General features: G+C 41.1%; 1 protein-coding gene across 2 annotated transcripts in view; it reads left to right on the plus strand.

The window, feature by feature from the left end:
• PCSK5 (proprotein convertase subtilisin/kexin type 5) overlaps positions 1-18,057 on the plus strand; it is a 408,183-nt gene that overhangs the window by 80,765 nt on the left and 309,361 nt on the right. For both annotated transcript variants that reach the window (XM_028146315.2, XM_008142067.3), the window contains exon 3: positions 1,797-1,910. In XM_028146315.2, coding sequence (XP_028002116.2) covers positions 1,797-1,910 — 114 coding nt within the window. The remainder of the gene's footprint in view (positions 1-1,796; positions 1,911-18,057) is intronic.

Consider the following 18,057-nt stretch of genomic DNA (forward strand, 5'->3'; position numbering starts at 1 on the left):
TCTATGTAATTTCTAAAAAGCAGTCTCTTCAATTAAAGAAAGAAACAAGATTCCTATTAGCTTCACTGACAGCTATTGCCCAATAGTTTGAAGAAATAACATGTAATACCTCTTATCCAGTGTGCATATGTGCCTGTGTATGTGGGGGGAAGGAGTATAGAATGATTAGGTGCTAGAGAGTCACTTGGTCTAGATTAATTAAAACATGATCAGAAAAACTTTCATTTTTCAAATATTAGTTTTTATTTATTCACTTTTTCTCTGAACTAATTTTGCTAAATTACCTATCAGAATAGGCAAATATATGATGTTTAGCTGTGATCGTAATCATAAAGAGATTGGATATTTATTTAGGAGGCCTTGTGATTCGGTTCTCTTTATTAGGGATGTTAGGAATTCACTATTTAAATTCATCTTGCATACCAATATTCCTGTTGGATATATTTCCCAATATGAGAATCATAGAAATTTATTAGTTTGGCTTTTGGCCTTTGCTATCTTATTTACAGCTATGCATGTTGAGCTTATTGTCAGTATTTTAGTATCCCTTCTCCCTCAATAAGCTTTAATCAAGTAGGCAAGAGAGGTTTTGAAATCATTACTGAATGCGTGGGTATGAAATCACAGCAGTGGACTACGAAGCTCCATCCCCCCAACCCCCAATGTGTAATTTCTTTGTGAAGAGTAGGAGTAAAGGGTGGACCAGAACATTTTAGAGTATTGTGGTTAAAATAGCTACGGCCAGAAGAAATCAAAAGAAAAGTTAGGAACCAATTGTAGAATGCCACCAGGGCTGATACTGCATTTGGGTGCTCCATTCAAAATGGAACGTGCTTATTTTTATGTTGATATAATGATTACCTATTTTAAAAAAATACCTTCATTCATCCTTCTGCCATTTAGATTACAATCCTGTATTAAACTCAAAGTTCCAGTGCTTTGTTTAAGCAAAGGTTATAGCTAAATATGAAGACTTTCTTAAATGTGGTGGGTTTGAATTGAATGTTAGAGCAGGCAAGGAGCCTCTGGCTCAGAAAATTGAGTGATTTCTCCAATGTTTTGCCAGAGACAGGTCTAGGGCTTTAGTTTCCCGATTCTCCAAAATAGTGCTTTTCCACCACACCACGTTGTAGAAAGCCATTTCTTGAAAATTTATGGCCCTAGAGCATTTGATCCCAGGACGAGGTTTTCATTTGATGTCTAATTCCAGAACATTTAAACAATTTGATGTATAGCATAAGGGAGGGATCACAAACTGTGGCCTGTGGGCCTGATCCAGCCTGCCACCTGTGTTCGTATATAAAGTTTTATTGAGAACACAGTCACTCCCATACATTTATGTATTGCTTATGGTGCTACAATATCAGAATGAATAGTTGCAATAGAGATCATATGACCTGCAAAGCCTAAAATATTTATTATCTGGACCTCTATAGAAAAAGTTTGCTGACCTTTAGATAAGGTAAGGATGAAAAAACTGACACTATCAATTCGCAATGAATTGTGAATGGAGGATGCTTTCTGAAAAGACGAAAAGGTTAGCATATTATTGAGAGATATGAATGATCTGTCACAAAAGGCAAGTTCTGTGAGTTCTGATTCACAGCCTAGCCTGCATATAATAAAGTAGAACTAGATGTTTAGAGCATCTCTGAGTCCAGGGATCTTAGTTGCCAGAATGAAGCCTATCACTTAAACAGAATTGACTCAAGATGGTACATGCTTCCGACCTTCATTTATGTTGTGCTAGCCCGGATGGAACCGGGACACTCACCAGATGTCTTTCTTCTTGGCAGGTGGAGTGGATCCAACAACAAGTGGTGAAAAAACGGACCAAGAGGGATTATGACTTCAGTCATGCCCAGTCTACTTACTTCAATGATCCCAAGTGGCCAAGCATGTGGTATATGGTAAGCTCGCCTGGCCCGCTCCTGTGTCCTCCAGTTTCATATTGTGCAGGGAGCCTCCACTGGGACTGGGAGGACAGAGAAACAGTGTGCAGGGACTTTTTCCTGTTTCAAGAAGTCACCATTTGAGATTAGTTGATGGCCTGAGATGGTTTCTGGATGTTTTTTTGAGCTTGGCCCTTTGGTTGTAAGAAGAAAAGGAAGTGAGTTCTGATTCACAGAATTTCTGTTTGAGAGCTTACTCTGCTAGCTTTCCAAGATTGGGCTAGAGGATAGAAAAATATACTAAGGTGTGGACATCCTTAAGACCTATTAATATTGTGTTTACTTCTGATACACATTGATTCCACCTTTAAACCAGTCTCTTTAGAGGATACTTGGAAATCATTGAAATGACTGCTGATAAATAACAGATTCCTGACTTAAGTTGTCTAATATGTGCCTTCTCATTGTAGGTAATAGTTTTTAAAACTAGACCGGGGGGAAAAAAAAAACTAGTTGAAAAGTAGTTGACTTATAGCTAGTTCAGTGGTTCAAGCAAAACTGTGAGTGAGGGAAACTTAACATATTGAGGAGAGGGATCTACCCATTCACTTGACATTGCCTCTGAAAATATTCTTCTCTAAGAGATTAAGTTCAGGATCCCTGAGAAATTGATTAGAATGTTACTTATTCTTAATCATTAAATCCACATGTCACCAAATTGCTGTGCAATCTGTAAAAGACTTTTAATTTCCTCCCCTTTAAAGCTCGTTATTGCTAATTTTGGGTAGTGTATGTTCCCCTAATCAACTTTATTTTTGTAATCTCTGTCCCTGTTTCTCCATAAATCTGTAGCACTTTGCAAACTGCCTCCTGCGTTCCTGCCTCCTTGCCTTTCATCCCCTCCACCTGGAGTTCTCTTCCTGTCCTTCCTCACCTCAGGTCAGGATTCTCCCATCCTTCAGAGCCCCCACCGTAGGCTGACTGCTCTAACTCTCCTGAGTCCTCATGTGTCATTTTTTTTTTCTTCCTCTGCTCTCTTGGGCCCTCTGTCCCTGCTTAGTGGCATCCTTCACGTGGGCCTTTGTTTCCTAGTTATTAATACTTTTTAAAAATCTCCTCTGTTGCCGAAACCGGTTTGGCTCAGTGGATAGAGCCTCGGTCTGCGGACTGAAGGGTCCCAGGTTCGATTCCGGTCAAGGGCATGTACATTGGTTGCGGGCACATCCCTGGTAGGGGGTGTGCAGGAGGCAGCTGGTCGATGTTTCTCTCTCATCGATGTTTCTAGCTCTCTATCCCTCTCCCTTCCTCTCTGTAAAAAGTCAATAAAATATATTTTTAAAAAATCTCCTCTGTTGCAGTGGAGAAGTCACTTACACACCCTCTACTCCCCTTCCTTCTCCCCCCTTTCTCCCTCCCCTCCCTACCCCCAAAAAAAGAACTTAACCCAGCACCTTGCAGTGCTAGGATTTGTGTTTATTTGGATATGGGTGAATGTGGTTGGTATTTCCCTTTCTTTAGTCTTACCCAGAAGTAAAAGGTTATGGGCATATTTTGGACCCTAAACAGAATTTTACACAGAAAACTTCTTCATATGTAAAGAGAGGAAAAAAAGAGTAGGAGCCATAAAGCTAAGTTCAAAGGGAGGCGGGACTCTAAGCAGAGGTTAAGTAGAAATCGCCTGAGGGGACAGTGAGACACATGACAGCCTATTAGCTCCAAGACAAAGGGAGAATGAACCACAGGGGAAGGCCTTAGAGTGAGTATTGACAGGAGGGAAGGAGCTTGGTCTGCACTGACAAAATGATAAGAATGTAATGGGATAGAGAGAGGATGGAAGCAAAAGCCCTCTCCTCCCCTGTTTATTAGGCCAGGGGGAGGGACACCCTCCTTGCCTTTCTTTTCCTCTTGGAAGAATGAGCCAGATTGCTGTCTGCACATGGCCCTGGATGGGGGAGTAAGGGCGCCTTTCCCGAGGCAGGGCAGGCTGGGCTCTCGTGGGATCCATGGCCAAGGCATCTCCAGAGGTTTCAGTGCCCGCAGAGCGAAATCGCTTCACACCCGGGAACCACGGCTATATCTGTAGAAATTCTCTTTCAATAGGAGGATAGGTTCAGGGAAGAGCTTTTGATGGGCATTTAAAATGTTGGACATTTTCCAACACATTTTGAAAATAATTCAAATAGATACATTTATTGAGCACTTACTGTGAGCCAGTCAATGTGCTAAACACTTTATGAGTGGGTTTTTTTTGTGTTTTTTTTTAATGCATGCAAGCAAGCAGAAGTGTGTGTTCATATTGGCCCTGTTATAAAAGTAGGGAATGGGGGGCTCAAACCATTTAGGAAATTTGCTTAAGATCACCTGGCCTGGACATGGTAGAGCAGAGCTGCCAAAGCAGGCAGGTTGGTGGGAGTCCACAGGACTAACATGACATCCTAGCCATACCCTTCTACTGTGTACGAGGCTGTCATCAGGAAGACAGGGTTCCAGCCTTCCAGGAACTTCTACCCATAGAGAAATGGCTGAAATACCAGGCAGGATGGTGGCTGCTGTGGAGGGTGAACAGAGTATATTGGGGACATGCAAACTGTTTACAAGGCTTCTATTAAATGGTTACTTTTCCCTTAATAAAAGGGCTGGGAAGTAGGTTACACATTTCATGTTTATCTTGTCAGTAGTCTGATGGAAAGAGAGCCAGAACTTCAAATCTGCATGCCTGGAGTCCAGTCCCCATCACTTCACTGACTGTGCCCATGATTGAGTCACTTCAACCCTTGTCAACTATAAGAGTATTGAGCACTTAGGTGTGAGTTTGCTACTGCTGCATGACAAGTCACAGAACTTAGATTTTAGGACAGTTATCGTATGAGCCAGCCATTCAGAGAGGGCTTCTGTGTTCTCTGATGTTTGGGGCTTCAGCTGGAAGCTTCAAAGCTTGACTGAAGCAGGAGGGTCACTTCCAAGGTGGCCTGGTCTCCACGTGGCCATCACCATAGGACTGCTTGAGTGTCCACTTGACGGGGCCCTGGCTCCCCAAGAGCAAGTGATTCAAGAGGTCGTGTTAGATGTGAGGATGCCTTGAGTGATCTAATCTTAGAGGTCGCAGACAGTTACTTCTGAAATTTGTATTGGTCACATGTACTAACTGTGATTCAGTGAATGAGGGGGACTGCACCAAGGGTGTGTATTCTAGGAGGCAGGGGTCATTAGGAAGCTGGTTGCCACAATTACATTAAATACTACATGAGAAGCCATTAGCACAGTGCCTGGCCCTAGAAAACCCTCAACAAATCATCATTGCTTTTGATATTATTCTCTGACTTCCTCATTACAATATATGCTATTTCTTTTTTATCTGTTCTTTAAATTGCTACGAGGCAAAGCAGGGTGGGGTTGCATATCCAGTGGGCATTCTTCAGCGCTCCCTGGTGACACAAGGGGGCAAGGTGCTGAGCTCCTCCTCCTTACTTTCTCTGAGCCCTGGGCCCTGCTGCAGAGGTGTTGAGGGCTGCTCCAGGAGTCTTCAAGGGTCCTCCCTTGAGCTCTTTAGCCTGGTCCTGGTCTGTCATTCTATATTTATCACAGGAGAATGGAGATTAATGAATGGCATGAAGTGGGCCTGAGTGTCTCTTTTAATTACTATGAAAGCTTTGCCCCTCGCTCCTCCGCTTGGAGACTGGCGTGTGAAACCATTATGTCTAGCCTTCAGGCTTGGGTAATAGATTTAGGGAAATGTGCTTTTACAAGAGTTGGTTACGGAGGTGACGGCTATGATGGACTACTCTGCCCTGGAAGTTGGTGCTCAGGTTCCAGGTGTTGGGAGGGCCCAATAATAGAGCTCACTTCTCATTGCATCGCCAAACTCATGGTCCAGCATGGTAGCCAGCACTGAAGATTCAGGAAACAAGATTTGTGCTTTCTAAGGAGATCAGTAAAGCAGGAGAGGAGTATATGAGGCCAATGAAAGTTTGCTGGGCAAACAAGCCCCCTAAAAGTTTCTTGAGATCATGTGTATGCAACTAGCCCCCGCTCCTTAGACTTTGGGCTGTAATTTTTGCTTGCAGGTTTGCTTCTCCTATTAAAATATCCTGAGTAGTTTTTGTAATATATCCAAGCTTGAGATTCTTTGATTTGCTATAGAGTAGGGCTCAGGCAGTGGCGTTTCTTTAGAACTCCCTGGGTCATTCTGATGCAGCCACGAATCCTGTGTAATTGAGTGCCCGAGTCTGTCATGTGGTCAATGCTCAGTATACACTGAGTGGCCAGATTATGATGATCTCTGAATGCATAATAACCTGGCCACTCAGTGTGTGTGTGTGTGTGTGTGTGTGTGTGTGTGTGTGTGTGTGTATTAGAGGTCCAGTGCATGAATTCGTGCATGGGTGGGGTTCAGCCAGCCTGGCCAGGGGGAGGGGACATGGGTGGTTTGCCGGCCTGCCTGCTGGTTGAACTCCTGGTTCGAGGGGGCAATTTGCATATTAGCCTCTTATTATATAGGATATACACTGAGTGGCCAGATTATTATGCGTTCAGAGATCATAATAATCTGGCCACTCAGTGTATGCTCACCGAATAAGTAGATGAGTAAACCGGAATAAAAGCAAGTCTTTGATCATCTTCATAGTTGAGAAAATGACACTCACATTTAATGAGTGCTTAGTATATGTCAAGCATTTTGCCAAACTTTTACATGACTGTCAGATTGCCAGTGAACCAATGAGTTAGGAACAATCATTTTCATTTTACAGTTGAGGAAATTAAAGCATAGACAAAGTTAAGTAACTTGGTCCAAGTCATAGCATTTAGCAGGGGCAGATCCTCTTATTTGAACCCAGTCACGCTGACCTCAAAGGCTAGATTTCCATCCGCTTCTCAAAACTAGCAGTCATGAGAATCATTTGGAAGGAGTACGGCCCACCCCTTTTTCATCCTCTCAGCAGAGACCTGGGAATTGGCATTTTTAACACATTTCCAATAGATGGCTGATGCTAGCACCCAGGGTCCCATTTGAGATCTCGCTGCACTACCATACATTAAACATGAGGTCCCTGTGAACACAGCTGGCTTCCCTCTTCCCATGATCAGCTGGGGGAAGAAGGGCTTTTAAATTTATGGGACATTTTAAAGCACACTTGGTCAATTTATCTTGTTTTTCTTTATCTTATACCTTTTACTTACAAAATTTTCTATCTGGGAAGCTGGCCGCTTTAATATGAGAAGATGTTATCACTTCGCACAGATTGAAAATAACCTTTGGCTTCTGTATTATTTCAAGATGCTCCACAGACCAAGGATATCTGATAGGAAAGGTTGTGAAGATTCGGCCAAGTCTTTGGGAACTCAGTGTAATAGAGATGGTTTCAGTGAACCATTTTGACCTTCCTGGAGAAAATTCATTTTGACTCCAGAGCCAGCAAGGTTAAGTACAACGCCTCCTAGAGGGTCCAGGCATGCCGATCGAGCAAATTTAGGGGGTTAAATATTTTGAAAATTATTCTAAAATATTTCCAACATACAAGAAGTTGGAAGAATACCACAAATGCCTGTCCATCCACCCCCGTGCAAGGGAACAGACCATTACCTATCTATACCGTTGAAGCTGCCTGTGAGCCCTCTCCTAATAGTGTCCCCTCATCCCCTACAGAGTTAGCACAGATGCTGGATTTGAAATGCATTGTGGGAGTTCCCTTGTTGGCTTGATGCTTCTCTTGGAGGGAGGGGTATTCAATGTAGAATAGACGAACATTTTTTTTTTTTAAATCATCACAACATGCATTTGTAGGTGGAATTCAACACTTGGGCTATTTATTGATAAGGTGCCAAGAAGACAACCTGGAAATGCAATGTGGATGTGGAGAAAAAAAAACAAATTTAATAGTAAAGCTCTTTCGTTTCTTTGGTCATGTTAATATTTCATCGCTTAAAGAAATTGATGTAGCATTGTATGGTATTTCTTGTTCAACTATTAAGAACTAATAATGATTTTTGATAAGTTCATAGTAAATAACTTAATTTTTTGTTTTCTGCTTTCTGAAAGGCAAGCTCTATTCAAGAGAGAAAAGTAAAAAGGACTCCGGAAATCTTGCTGTTTGACTTTCAGACTCTAGTAATTAGTGTGATTGATATTCTTTAGTCATCATCTTAGCACAGTAGAATTTTTTTGTGATGAATATTGGGTGGCCTATTTAATACACATTATTTAAAGCCAGGGTGTAACAAATGGGCTCACTTATTGATGCGCTTCCTCAGATTTCATGAAAACTCTATGGGTGGTTTTTCTGAGGAAAAGAATAAAAAAAAAACAAACCCAAAAAACAAAACAAAACAAAAAGAAAACATTTGTCCATCAGCAGAGTAAAAATGAGCTGAGTTCGACTATGCATGTGGGGCATATCTGCCAAAAATGATGAACTAGCTAGTATAGTAATTGCAAAAAATGATTTTAAGCCACATGGTCCTTTCTCGGCCAACTGGATGGCGTTCAGTACTCCAAGAGTTTGAGGTATTGCTGTTTCTCCGGTTGGCACACATTTTCCTAATGATTTATGCTGTCATTTGACTCTAATAAAATCTGGTGGAGTTTGTGGCGTTATTGTCCTGGCAGCTTGGAAATCATCCTTTTAAAACACTCCGTTTAGCTGTTTTAATTGAAAATGCAACATGGTGCGAATCTGCAACCATGTGGCACATCTTGGTGCAAGCAGGAGGCCTTGGGAGAGAGGACTGACTCCAGCCAGGTGGCAGATGATTTACTGGTAAGAACTCCTGGGGGTTGAGATGTGGTTCTGATGTGCTAGTATTTGCTTTGAACTAGCTCTGTGTCTTACAGAAAGTTATTTTAGCTCTCAGCCTTAGCTCATCTGAAAAAAATGAGGGTTCTGGATTAGCTGTCTTCTTAAATTTATTCCTGCTCCAATTGCCTCTAGTTCCACATGGCAAGTGGAACGGGATAGTGAATCTAGAAGAGCACATGCCAACCGATGGGCCCCCAATCATGACTTCCAGCTTAGCCCCCGCCACCTCATCCATGAGCTCCCGACGGCAGCATACCACGCTCTCATTTCATTACTCCTTTAAACTCACTTTGTTTCCTGTGTTGGGGGTCCTCAAGACCACTCCAAGTTTTGCTGATTCGTTAGGAGGACTCGGCATGATTCAGCACATAGTCATAGGCATGGCTGTGATTTATTTCCATGAAAAGGATATAACACAAATCAGCAAAAAGAAAAGCCACCTGGCACGAAGTCCAGAGGAAACCAGGCTTAAGCTTCCAAGAGACGTCTCTCAGTGGAGTCACACAGAAAGCACTTAGTTCTTCCGGTAATGACTTGTGACAACGTGTGTGAAATGTTATCTCAGGGAAGCTCACCAGAGGGGACTCAGTGCTCAGGGTTTAAGCACAGTGAGACATTCTGATGAGGGGATGGTGAGAAACCCTCCCCATATTCAAGGTACCAGATGCCAGCCCAGGGGGCCAAACACATGCTTGGCTGAGTTGGAATAATAGCTCCTCCTTGATTAAAACGTTGTGTTCACTGAATGAATAAATTAACACCGAGAAAAATTGTCATAGTGATCATTCTAAGAAAAAGCAAACTTGAATCCTAGGTATGGTCCATATTTGTTTTGCAGCCTAGAAAATCCCAACTAACTCAAAGCTCCTATGAGGTAGATATTTATTCATGCACGAAGACATGCATGCATTCATTCTTATTTAGCAGAGATTTCTTTTCCCCCCCAGCGTTTATAATGTTCCTCACACCAAAGATAAAATAGTAAATGGTACCTTCTTTAATGACAAGTAAGTGGAGCATGTAATGGGCAGAAGTTTGGTTAATTTAAGCCAGTTTGCCCAATCAGTTGATGGCACTGAGGGTGCCATAGCAGAACCCTAATTGGAACTTGCTGATTAACTCAAGATGATCATAATGATTTCATTGTCCCACCTGATGGCCGTGATGGAAGTCAGTATATTAGGAATAAGTTAACCTGTAATTAACTAGTCAGAGTGCTCCTAGAAGAGGCCAGTAATTAATGATCCACTTGGAAAAATGACTTCAGATAATATTCATTCTTGTCCGGTGCAAATTATTACAACCTTCATGAATTTCCTTGAGCATGGCATAACTTATTCCGTACTGGTAATTTATCTTCTCAGCTTCGCTTTCAAAGAGTAAAAATATGTGGGTAGTCTGGCCCTTTGGGTCTGACTCTAACATGATGAAGAGTCTGTTAACAGAAACAAAGTTGTTTTTATCAAGACTTCAGTCATGGTTTTTCTTTCATTAGTAACTCATTTTCTTGTTGGCGAGCAGATGGCAGTGACCCTAGAGCTCACTTATTCTGTGCTTGTCGTCTTAATATGTTGATTCAAGTTCCTTTTATCAAACAGTTTCTCTGAATTCCTCATTTCACCCAGTACTGGGGTGAGTTCTGGTGATCAAGGCACATTTTGGGCTTATTTTAATCGACTTCTCTACCCATAAGTAGGGCTTTTCGTAAGTACTCAATAAAGGTTGATATGAAGTGAGGAGAGAGTCGGTCATTTAGGCTTCATCATTTTCCACATTCACAGAACTGAATTTGACTCTGCCTAAAAGACGATGGTGCCTTTAAATGTCCTGCATTGAAAATTCAAATTCTAAAGTAATCTGCGACAGAGGCCTCTGGAATGCTGTTTTTCCTTAATTTTGGTTGACAGTGAACTTGGCCAGGAAATTAATGGAGTAAAAGAAATGATTCTTAGCAATCTAGTGATGAGAAGAATCCAAAAGACAAAAAAGCCTAAATTGCCTGCGGAGGGGAGAGTAGTAACCATCTTCAGATAGCAGGTACATGCACATCAATGTGACTTTTCCAGTTTCTCAAATGTAAAAAAATAAAATAAAAATTAAAGAATAATCCTTGGTAAACTGCCTCAGGCTAGTGGCTGGGATTCCAGGCCAGGGATGGGTAATCCCATATGCAAATAGTGCAAGCTGAGAGGGCTGCTGCACGCCAGATGATGCCAAATTATAATGAGACATGCAGAATAAAACTGTAAATTCCAGAAATGGGGTTTGATTACTTAATTGTATGGGCCAGAATCAAAATTGGGTTCATAATGCAGAGATGCTGTCTTGATGGTAGATGAGGTGGACTTAACAAAACCTGCATTCACTGATTATTCTTTCCTTGATTAAAAGAACCTGATAAGAAGCCTAATTTCGTCCTTGAAGAAAACACACAACAGTCAGTTTGGGTGGTGAATATTAAAGTGTTTGGTACAAGATTTACAGGATAATCTTAAAAACTGCTTGGCAGAAATGTAGCTTTTTTTGTCCGTCTTTTCTCTTTTAGTTTCCTGGTCAGTTGAATTTTGACTCTTGTAAAAAGCCTACTGGGATGGGAGTTTGGACTCAGACATTCTAAATTGGCATGTCTGAAGCACAGAAAAGAAAATTATGCCCAGGTAGCATAGGGCTGTGTCCTCCTAATGATCTCTTTTCTTGGTTTCCTGAAACTTGATTAAATTAGTGTCTTAAAAACTAGATGTTTGGCCGAAACCGGTTTGGCTCAGTGGATAGAGCATCAGCCTGCGGACTCAAGGGTCCCAGGTTCGATTCTGGTCAAGGGCATGTACCTTGGTTGTGGGCACATCCCCAGTAGGGGGTGTGCAAGAGGCAGCTGATCGATGTTTCTCTCTCATCGATGTTTCTAACTCTCTATCCCTCTCTCTTCCTCTCTGTAAAAAATCAATAAAATATATTTGAAAACAAAAAAAAAAAACAAAACTAGATGTTTGGGTTTGTTACCTAGTGATAAGCCACCCTTATCTTTCAGTGAAACTAAAACTCAGCGGGACTCACAGCAGTAATAAGTTCAACGTAGCAGGTCTGCATAATACTTTAGGTCATGCCTGTTCTGCTGAAATGTTTAATAGGCCCCTTCTCATTCTACTTTCCTGCCTGTGCTCTGTATCCCAGGCCCTCTGCTTCACATTCAAACACGCTACACAAGCACACGGAAGCAAATGCTGTATGTGTTTTTGTAATTAATGCTTTGAATCAGGTGGTTTTTCATAGATCACTAAATTGGAACGGGCCTGAAAAATAAGTTGATTCAAGTCCTCAGCTCATGCTCAATATCCACCTTGTATTTTTACTGTAACCAGAAATGTGCTCTACTTAGGTAGCCCTTTCTTTCCATAATGAACAATTCCATTCAAAAACACTTTATCAGAAACTATGTCCCTGTCCCTCCGCACACTCCCCCTGGTCTGAATTCCCAGTTAAGGTTCTGATTCCCATTTCACCAGCTTTCGCTGCAAACATTACAGAAACATTTTGGAAATTTAAAGCAAAAGTAGGGAGAATCATATAATGAACACCCGTGTGCCCATCACCAACTGCAATAATTATTGATTCAAAGCCAGTGTTCTTTCATGGACTGCCCCCTCTACTCTGATTACATTAAAGCAATTCACACACCTTATTTCATTTAATCCTTGAATATTATAGTAGTTGTCTCTATAAGGACCATTTTTTTCTTATATTATCAAATATCCAGTCAGTTTTCAATATTCCCTATTGTCTTTCAGTTTTTTCTTTGTAAATTGTTTGAATCAAGATTCAAAGTTCATACCTGTGATTAATTGCTAATCTCTTGCTTTTCTTTTATTGTATACGTCACCTCCATTTTTTTTTCTTTTAAAAATGTTTGATGGAAGAGTTTAGGACTCAGGGGTCCTCAAACTTTTTAAACAGGGGGCCAGTTCACTGTCCCTCAGACAGTTGGAGGGCCGGACTATAGTTTAAAAAAAAAACCTATGAACAAATTCCTATGCACACTGCTAAGTTGGCTGCTAAGCAGGACAGGCAGCGGCGGCAAAAACACCCGGCGGGCCGGATAAATGTCCTCGGCGGGCCGCATGTGGCCCGCGGGCCATAGTTTGAGGACCCCTGATTTAGGTTATATGGAGCTTCATGTGGTCCAGATTTTGCTGACTGAATTCTTGTGGGGTCGTTTAGCATGTTCTGTTTCCAATATTATCAATGAATGGTAGGTAGTCAGAGCTAAAGGCTTGATGAGACTGAAGTTCAAGTTTAATTTTGAGAGCCTGAGGGTGAAACTACTCCCTACCTAGTTGGTATGTATACTTCCATCAGGAGATACAATGTCTGCTTGTCTCATTTTGTGATACTAGCAGCCACCATTGTGCAGTTCGTTTAATTATTCATTAGGGGTTGCAAAATAGTGATCTCTATGTGACTCCTTTCTTTATTGGCTGGGATACTTTAATTAAGAGGGACTCCCATCAATTATTTGGTACAATGAAGTACAGTTCCTATAGGAAAGGTGAGATTAATGCTCAGTGTTTTTATTTATTAAGGGTTCCTTCCCTAGCATTCACCAAAAGCCACTAATGAGGTTTTTTAAATTTTTATTACAAATTCGATTTAGATACAGCTGGCTGATATGTTTGACTTCTTTAAAGTTATAAACCTATTCTTACTTTCACTGCCCCATCTTTGGTCAGTGAGAGCCCATTCATATTAGGTCCTGGGTCCTTTTGATATGACTCCAGTATTGCTTTCTCCTGGCATGGCAAACTGGCCTACACTTAGGTTGTGCATTCCCTTTTTCAGGCATGGAATCAACCATTTCTCTATTAACCCCTTGTTCCCTTTAAAAAATTATTGATATTTAAAAATTGCAATATGAGTGTTGAGATTCTCATCACTGTTGGGCAAGTCTTAGGCTTTTTTAGTGAACAGAGTTAGAAGTAATGCAACACACACACACACACACACACACACACACACACACACCGACATATAATATGCCATGAGTTTATACAGATATTTGCAATTTCAAATCAATTCTACAGCTTATTTACCCTCACCAGTTACACCTGCATATATCCCCATGCTGAAAATCCTGTTCTCTGACACCAACAGAATTCCTCATTGGCTTCCTCTCACACTACATGCAGCACTATCTCAGAATAACAGGCTACCACCAGCACTGTGATAACAGCAAACCATTTAAATTGTATATGGTTTTTTTGTCCTTAAAAATATGTCCCACACATGTCACATGGTCAAATTACTTGTTTGAAATTACTTTGGAATATTTCCTTTTCTAGAAACATTGTTTAAAGTATGTTTTTATTGATTTCAAAGAGAGGAAAGGAAAGGGAGAGAGAGTTAGAAACATCAATGATGAGAGAGAATCATTGATTCGTTGCCTCCTGCACTACCCCTACTGGGGATCAAACCCGCAACCGGGCGTGTGCCCTGACTCGGAATTGAACCGTGACCTCCTGGTTCATGGGTTGACCACTGAGCCACACTGACCAGGCTAGAAACATTTTAAATGGTTCTCGTGCTGCCCCAGAATCTTCCCAAGATTAATCATCCTCAGTTCCTTAAAAATAAAAACCTTTCTATTGCATATTACATGGTTTTAAGTCTATTCTACCTTCATAGTTGTTTATTAACATGTTTTAGTGTATTTCACATTCTTCACTGTTGTTGGAAGGATGGAAAATATGACAAAGACATGCATTGCTCTAGCTTATATAGGCAATACCATCTGTTTCAACAACCTGATGCCTGGAAATTAACATTCTATTTAGAAGGGATGAAATTAACTCCACTAGGTCTATGCACAATAGCATATAATTATTTCCCCTAGTGTGCCAACTTTGGAAAAGAGTGTGTTAAAACTTTCCACTCTGTGTTAGTCTGACAGATGAAGTAAAATAAGACTGGAGACATATCTAATTGTAGAGGTTTGTCCAAGAAAATGAAAGATTAAAGAGATCCGTAATGATCAAACCTGATTTATTCTGGGCGAGTAAAAGGGAATGTGCTGTGAACAAATCATTTAAACTAGTTGTACACACTAATGAGCATTGAATTAGTTCTATCCTCCCAGGACTTAGGAACTAGGAGTCACCATAGATTGCTCAATAAAAGCATTAGTTCAGCGTGTAGCAGAAGGGAAAATGAAGGAAAGCAACAAGAAGTGGGATTCCCACAAGAAAAAGTAAATTGGTAATGATTTTATTCAGTCAGCAACATTTGTGGAATTTCTCCTGTGTATCCCACGCAATTCAGCATGCTGGGGACACCAATATGCAAAGGCTGTATACTCCGCTCACTGGCCAAGTCATAGGGAAGCTGGGAAATAGCTAAGTTTCTGTAACATGAAGCAGCATAGTACAGGCATGCACAAAATTGCTGTGAGGCCCCTCCATGTATATTTAAGCTTCTTGATGCTATCTTTGGTTTGATTACCTGGTCCTCAAATTCCTAATGTGGAAATTAAGTGATATTGAAATTAAGTGATGACACATGACAGGATTTCTTTGTAGGTAAATGAATGATTTCCACACAGTCATTCCAAAAATGGTTTGCCACGGAACGCTATTTCTTAGCATTGTTTAACAGGCATCTCCAAAGTCAAGTGGTTTGGGACATACTGGTTTGAACAAATTTAAAAAGATGTCTTTAGCCGAAACCGGTTTGGCTCAGTGGATAGAGCGTCGGTCTGCGGACTGAAGGGTCCCGGGTTCATTTCCGGTCAAGGGCATGTACATTGGTTGCGGGCACATCCCCGGTAGGGGGTGTGCAGGAGGCAGCTGGTCGATGTTTCTCTCTCATCGATGTTTCTAGCTCTCTATCCCTCTCCCTTCCTCTCTGTGAAAAATCAATAAAATATATTTTTTTAAAAAGATGTCTTTAATGTAGGACTTCTCTGAGCCTTTATTATCCTATTATGCTTTGTGAATCCATGAGAGGGGCATATAAATATAAACAGTAGTTGTTTTCCTAATGTATTTGTCCAGTATATTTTTTGTGAAATGTTGTTTCAGTTGAGATTGTTTGGGTTTATGAGAGATCAGAAAATTCAATCCAAACCAGGGAAAGGAAAAAAAATAGTAGGAGAAGGGAGGGAATTTATTGGCTCATATAGGTCCAGACTGGCAAGCCTCCCTTGATCCAGAAAGTAAAGTAGGTCTCCAGGAACCTAGTTCGTCTTGCCAACCAGTGTAGCTCTGATCTAATGGTTGGTTTTGTTCTCAAACAAGCTCTCTGCCCATGGTTGCAAGAAATCAATCAGTAGTTCTAGTTCAAATCTAATAGTGAAAAAACAAGAGCTTTTGCTTTGGTGTTTTGAGAAAAATTCATGGGGGCTCATCTTTTCCATCACTTTTCATCTCCTTCCCTATTCTATTCTTGTTGCTGACCACTGAACCTCATCTGCCTTGTCAGATACTTTTGGGACAAAGTGATTTAAGGGGAGAACAGTGAGCAAGAGTCCTCAGAGAAATCTAAGGCTCAGGAAAGGAGGTCACGCTACCCCAACAGAAATCTTGGGGCGTGGATGGGCATCATTATCACATGTGTTCCTGGGCAGAGTAAAGGCAGCCATTGATAAAAAGCCTTCACCAGACGATGTTAAGAAGAAATAGCACCTTGCCAGTTTTCTCAGTAGTTAGAGCATTAGCCTGCTGACCAAAGTGTTGCGGGTTTGATTCCCAGTAAAGGGCATGTACCACATTCTGCAGATTCCCCAGCCCTATTAAGGGTGCATGTGTGAGGCAACCAATGGATGTGTCTCGCCATGGCCCTTGCCCCTGCTCCTGCCCCCTCTTCCTCTCCCTCTCCTGTCCCCTTCCACCCTCTCTAGAAATTGTTGGAAAAAATATCCTTGGGTGAGGATTAAAAAATAATAATATTATTGCCTGGTCCGTGTGGCTCGGTGATTGAGCATCAACCTGTGAACCAGGAGGTCAAGGTTTGATTCTTGGTCAGGGCACATGCCCAGGTTGCCAGCTTGATCCCCAGTAGGGGGCGTGTAGGAGGCAGCTACTCTGTGGTTCTCTTTCATCATTGATGTTTCTACCTCTCTCTCTTCCCTTCCTCTCTTAAATCAATAAAAAAAAAAAAATTTTTTTTTAAAAAAGAAGTAGCTGGCATGCCACCTCATCAAGGGCACAGAGTCCAAAGGGCAGTGGGTGGTCCACAGGACACTGGTGTGGCTTCCGCTTGGCTCCTGCTGCTGCCAATGCCTACTGTCTCGCCCTGAATCATATTTTGAAGTCTGTCATTATGGCATGAGCTCTGTGTCTTTTGGGACCTAACCCTTTGATAATTTTTAAATTGTGCCTGTAATCTTTTCCACCCAAAGTTTGGTTTTGAATCCTACAGTCAAGTTGAAAGAATAATAGGAACACATGCATTTCATTCACCTCGCTTTACCAGAAGTTAATATTTTTTCTCTCTACACACACACAGACATACACAATTTTCCCCCCTGGATTTTTAAATCAGATGCAAACATTGTAAAAATACACCCCTAACTATTTCAGGATGCCTCGCCTAAGGATATTTTTCTATATAACCAAAACACCATTTTCACTACGAAGGAAGTTGGTGATCTTATCCAACTTACTGTCTATATTCAAATTTCCCCAGTTGTCACAAAAAATATTTTTATAGATCTATCCCTTTTGATCCAGAACCCAGAATCAGCCATTGCCTTATTTATTTCACCATACTGTCTCCTTTAATCTAGGAGAGTTTTTCTACTTTTACTGAGGTTGGAGTAGAGGTTAGGGGTGGGAGTGAGTGATCTTTTTTGTTGAGGATTTCCGTAGTCCAGGCTGATAGTTTGTAGGATAGCTCACACTTTGGACTTATTTGATGGTTTTTCAGGACCATAGGAGTAATTAAATATTTTTGGTACAAAAACTACACAGGTGAGATTGTATTCTTTTCAGTGCTTCATGTCAGGAAGTAGAATGTTAGACATTTTGGGTGATGTTACATTTATTTACTTGTTTGGGTGAGGTTTCTGCTAGAATTCTCCAGGTAAAGGCACATTTTATCTTTCTAATTAATAAGAAATTTGGGAAGAAGTATTTTGAGACTTGTGAATATCTTATTCCTTGTCAACTTCTTCTCCCCAAGATTTTAACATCTATTGATGATTCCTGCCTAAATTAATCAGTAGATCAGTGGAGATCAGTGGGTTGCAAGATGATGGTTTTTCTAGTCTGTGATCCCTTCTTCACTCCTCTTCCTCTTAAATATCTTTATGATCTCATGGATTCTTTTCAAATGCAATGACTCATTATTGACATTATTCCTTTTCAGTTCTCAAATTCTCAAGT

This window comes from Eptesicus fuscus, chromosome 15 (genome assembly GCF_027574615.1).
Source record: "Eptesicus fuscus isolate TK198812 chromosome 15, DD_ASM_mEF_20220401, whole genome shotgun sequence".
Taxonomy (NCBI): domain Eukaryota; kingdom Metazoa; phylum Chordata; class Mammalia; order Chiroptera; family Vespertilionidae; genus Eptesicus; species Eptesicus fuscus.